The sequence below is a fragment of the Buceros rhinoceros genome, unplaced genomic scaffold (assembly GCF_000710305.1).
Source record: "Buceros rhinoceros silvestris isolate BGI_N320 unplaced genomic scaffold, ASM71030v1 scaffold10236, whole genome shotgun sequence".
NCBI classification, from domain to species: Eukaryota; Metazoa; Chordata; class Aves; order Bucerotiformes; family Bucerotidae; genus Buceros; species Buceros rhinoceros.
Genome location: NW_010419348.1, coordinates 29,107 through 34,085, shown reverse-complemented (window position 1 = coordinate 34,085; position 4,979 = coordinate 29,107). Strand labels below are relative to the sequence as shown.

General features: G+C 45.9%; 1 protein-coding gene across 1 annotated transcript in view; it reads left to right on the top strand.

Moving 5' to 3' along the window:
- The first annotated feature begins 937 nt into the window (after positions 1-937).
- Positions 938-4,979, top strand: part of TMOD1 (tropomodulin 1) — a 17,260-nt gene continuing 13,218 nt past the window's right edge. The window contains exons 1-2 of the mRNA XM_010138876.1: positions 938-1,157; positions 3,131-3,287. Coding sequence (XP_010137178.1) covers positions 1,038-1,157; positions 3,131-3,287 — 277 coding nt within the window. The 5' untranslated portion in view covers positions 938-1,037. The remainder of the gene's footprint in view (positions 1,158-3,130; positions 3,288-4,979) is intronic.

Here is a 4,979-nt window from a genome sequence, read left to right as displayed (position 1 = left end):
CAAATTATCTAGAGTTCAATATTCTCAAAAATTGAGCCAAAAAAATGTAAAAATACAGACAGTGCTGTGAAACAGAAGGAAACTTTCAGCAAACACACAGAGTTGGATAAACTCTTGTGTGTTTTAGAGAGTGTATTTTTAACCCACCTGCATATTTTAAACAAGTTGACCTCACAGAAGGTCTACTACACTCTTTTAGAGCTGGCAGAGGTCCAGTTACGTGCATGTGATTGTATGTGGCATTTTATATAGGGAGACATGTGACAAACCCCTGGGTCAGCAGGGATTATCCAGATAGGTCACTTAGTACCCTACTCCCACTTCTCTTCGTGAAGGGTAGGTTTAGTTAGACTTGCAGTAGCAGGTCAGCTGCTCAGCTTGCAGCACTGCACACACGTGTTGTCCCAGGGAAGGTGGGTCACAAAACATCACGTTTAACTGGCAGTCTCCTGAACATGAGTGGATAATACTTCCTAATCTTCTTGTGGCTTTAAAACATGGGAGGAAGTGCTGTGCTCTGTAGCCTCCATGGAGGTTTGCACAGCTCAGAGTGTTCAGTGATGCTACAAATCTGTTTTCCTGCCTGGTAGTGTTATCTGCAGGAAGGTGTTAGTGAGGGCTTGTAAGGGCTGCAGACCTCATGATTTGTGGTTTATTTTCCTTCAGGGAAATAAATGCCTAGCACGCTTCATTAAAACCTAGCATTGCTTGGAGAAGGACACCTTTAGTCCTGTACAAAGTACATCCCCAGTGCCACCCTGTAAGTCCATCCATGATGTGATACTGAAGTTGTGCCACTCTCATGACCGTGGGCTGTTACTTTTCTGTAGGATATGGACAGGGGTAACCTGAGCAATCTGACCTGGCTTTGAAGTCAGCCATGCTTTAAGCATAGATCTTCTGAGGCTCTGTGGTATTCAGCATTCCCCAGCCAGCCGGGCCGCAGTGTCATGTTTCATGTGTTCAGTGTTACACTTCTTGTTTTCATTTCAGGTCCTGTATCGGCATAAAAGTGAGATTCACGAGACTCCTCTAAGATGTCTTACAGAAAGGAGCTAGAAAAATACCGAGACCTGGACGAAGACAAGATCCTTGGAGCTTTGACAGAGGAGGAGCTTAGGAAGTTAGAGAATGAACTGGAAGAGCTGGATCCTGATGTAAGTCGTTTTTACACAAGATTTGCTAGGTGGTAAATCTCAGCAGTTGTGGGGGAATGGGCTGCCTTACTAATCTGTATTTAAGAGGGACCCTCTGCAGAGCCTGTACGCAGTGCAAGGATGGAAGAGACTGTCCACAGATGAGCAGAAGCAGTTTTGCCATCGCAAGCACAGGCTACACATGGAACTTTGGTTTTGTGATATTTCCCTGCCCTTGCCCTTTCGTGCATGCTCTGGTGTGACAAGCACGGGGATGTGCAGCACCTGTGTGAACCAGTGCTGGTGCAGGGCAGTAAACCTGCGGAAACTAGATCTCTGCTTGTGATCAGGCCACCCTGAGGGAACATTTTGGGTTTTGTGTATTGTGTGAGGTTTTTTTAATAGCAAACTTCAATGGTTTGTATTTTCCTCCATTTGGGCAGAAATCCAAATCCTGGAGTTTAGCAAAATGGGACAATTGCTTTTTTAGCAATCTCACAACATTAATAGGAGCTGCACATATGCAAACACCGGGCCTGCTGGTGCCAAGCAATGAAAGCATTTTGGAGGCAATGTTGTCTTGTGGCCCTAGCAGGGGATGTGCAGAGCCAACTGGCAGGTCATGGCAACATTAGATGATGAGGCTGGGTACTGCCAAGTGAGAAATTGTTCCTGCAAAATGCAGTTAGTGTTTCTGGGGGAGGTGACGGGTAGCATATATTGCATCATCAGTATTTTTAATTGTAACACAGGAAAATAATTAAGATGTGGCAGGCTAGCTCCTGGGATTAAGCCTATGGGTGGAAGAGCTGGTTACAGCTGCCTAGAAGACTCCCAGTCAGCCAACATTCAGTGAAAGATGCAGATAGGTAAAATAATCATGAACATCTGGCAGTACAGAGTAGTCTCAGAACAGGAGTTAAAGCCTGAAGATTAAGGCATGGTCACCTCTCGCAGCACGAAGCCTGATGAAGCAAGCTGTTCCCTATGCCTCCCTGCTTGCATGTTAGCACTGTTCTCTGTTGCACTCCAAGGTTGCTCAACTCTAATTGCTTCCTATTAGTCACTTTCCTTCCCAGGCTTTTCACTGATACAGGTTTAAATTATAATGAATTACTTTTATTAGATGGGCATGGAAAAATCAGTGCCTTGTTCAAAATCACCTTGGATGTCTTAAAAAGCAGGTGTTGACTTCTATCCAGCAAAGCTTTAAAGGACATGCTTAGTGTCAAATCTGGGAATAGTCTTACTCACTGCATTAAGGCTGTTCTATATTTAAATATAAGCAGGTGCTTACGTGCTGTATGTGTCAGGCACAAAGCAGCTTCCCATGGTGGCTAATGTGACCGAATACAAAGAAGTAGTCTAGAGAAGGGCTGAGGTTCACAGGGGGGCAGTTCAGAGGGGTTTTGTTCTGCAGTGAAGTGACCTTCTGTGTGAGACCCTCCCTGTAGTATTGTGATGGATCATGAGAGGCAGAAGAGACCTACGCGGCTCTCTGCTTTGCTCTGTGAAAGACAATGGGATTTTCCTGATCAGGTTTTTATTGGGACACACGGGGCATGTGGGCACTCGGACAGAAACGTACAGGGAGGATAAGATCAGTCAAGCTTAGTTGTTGGTTCTGGCACTGCAGCTGTTGTGAAGAGGCAGCAGAAATAGTGAGGGTGTGGGAAGAGGCTAAGAGGAGCAGAAGGTGGTGGCATATTGCCCCCAGAGAAAGGACTGGAGCTGCTCTTCTAGAGAAACATCCACTTGACAACATGTAGTGGAGCCAGCATTTTAAATTGGAGAGGGGAAGGAGCATCATGTGTATCAGATGATGTGGGAATCAGTGGGGTTGGATGGAGATAACTTTTGACAAAAGGAGAAGCAAATTGTCCAGCAAAGTGGAATAGGAGAGTGCAATGAGGAGAGTGGAGAGGGGTGGAGCATTGGATGGGTGGGAATCATGGTCTGCAGAGATAACTCGTGTTTCTCCCCTCCATGCCTAGAATGCATTGCTGCCGGCAGGGCTCAGGCAGCGGGATCAGACGCAAAAGCCACCAACCGGCCCATTCAAAAGGGAGGAACTCATGGCCCACCTAGAAAAGCAGGCAAAGGATGTTAAAGACAGAGAAGACTTGGTTCCTTTCACGGGTGAAAAGAGAGGTATGGTCATCTTTTGTGCCACATTGAGTGTGCATTGATGGAGGCACAGTGGCTACACAGCAGAAGGATTGTGTCTGACCCATGTTGTTAAGCATAACTTCATTCTGACACCGTTGGTGTGGTGGATATGCTCTCTCTGCTGTCTAGTCCCAGCCCAGCCCGGCTAATAAACTGGAGTGTGCCCGAAAGGTCCATGTGGATACTGATTTGGGTACCACTTGATAATGTTAAGTGATGGGCAGAGTTTGTATCACTGTGCAGCCTCTTTCTATCCCCATCCCACTGTATCAAGCTCTGGGAAAGACATCATCTTCTGTCCTCTCTTGTTCCTCCTTTGCCCTGTCCTCCTCTCTGAGTTCTGCAAGCTGCTCTCTTTCTTCCACTGTTGCCTTTCATGCTCCATCCTTACTCTCTGAACTTCATCTTGATATAGAGAAACTCCACAGCCTTCCTCAGCTGTGATGATCCCAACAGTTCCTGCCTAGTCTTCATCACCGCTTGACAACTCCAGCCTCGTTTCCCAGTCTCCTGCAGCTTGCATGTTTCTGTTTTCCTGCTGTGTATCTGCTGCTGCACCCCTGCTGTACGTGGTCCTTGGACCTGTGAGCAAGGAGTTTGTTCTGCCTTTTCTCTTTCCTCTTCTTCTGGCATCTTTTCCTGTTCTCCTGGGACATGTCCTATTATCTAAAGGGCTTTCCTGCTCCCATTAGCAATCTGAATATCATCTGGCATCAGCTGAGGTCCAGTCAGTTGTTGCCTCTGGATTCCTGGAGCTTCTCAGCAGCTTTTTTCTGCTGTCCTGACTCCTTCTGTACCATGGTCCCCTGCAGCAGAAGATCCAGTGTACGCCTTTTGCACTACTGATTGCCCCATATCAAAAAAGCCGTGCATGGAAATGTGGGCATGTGAGCAATTTTCCCAGCTGACGTCTTTCTCAAAGCTGCCTCCTTACTGATCCACAGACCTCTCTGAGAAAGAGCCTCTGTTAAATCTGTTCATTTAATAGAAATTGAAGTGGTATTTTTAGCAGGAAAAAAAAAAAAAAAAAAAAAAAAAAAAAAAAAAAAAAAAAGAGTTCTCCTTGAAAAAAGAAGTAGGTGATGGAGTAAATTGAGTGCTATCAGGAAGAGTGGTTTAGCAACTTCAGACGTGCCCCAGCCCAGCACCGGCTCCCCGCCTGGCTAGCCCAGCAGGTAGTAGCAGTGCTCCGCAGGAGACGGAGGTATTTCAGGCATTTTGAGTCTTCAGCTTCTGGTCTGAGCTAATCATATTTCAGTGTGATATGATCTCAAGCACATCACATATATTTTAACTTGTAACGTGCTGTTGAGTGAAGACACTACTTACGCTGGCCATGAGCCAGAGATGGTAGATTACGTGTTCACTGTTGTGGCAGAGCTGGAAATAAATCACCACGTTTGCAGTTCGGAGTGTGATTTGCTCATTTGCCACGGGAGGTTCTCTCCCTGGCCATGCTGCTGGACAGGGTAGGAGTTGGTGCGTGCAGGCATGCTGTATTGTGATATATAATGCTGTGTTTGCATGCATCATTTAATTTAAAGTGCAAACTTATAATAAAACAAGCCTGAGATATGAACTTTCTAAAATTAAATCCCAGAAGTATCAGTGACACTGAGATGTCAAAAGGAGTTACTGTGCGATGGCAGAGTTAAGTTTCCCTTTCCCTGCTGA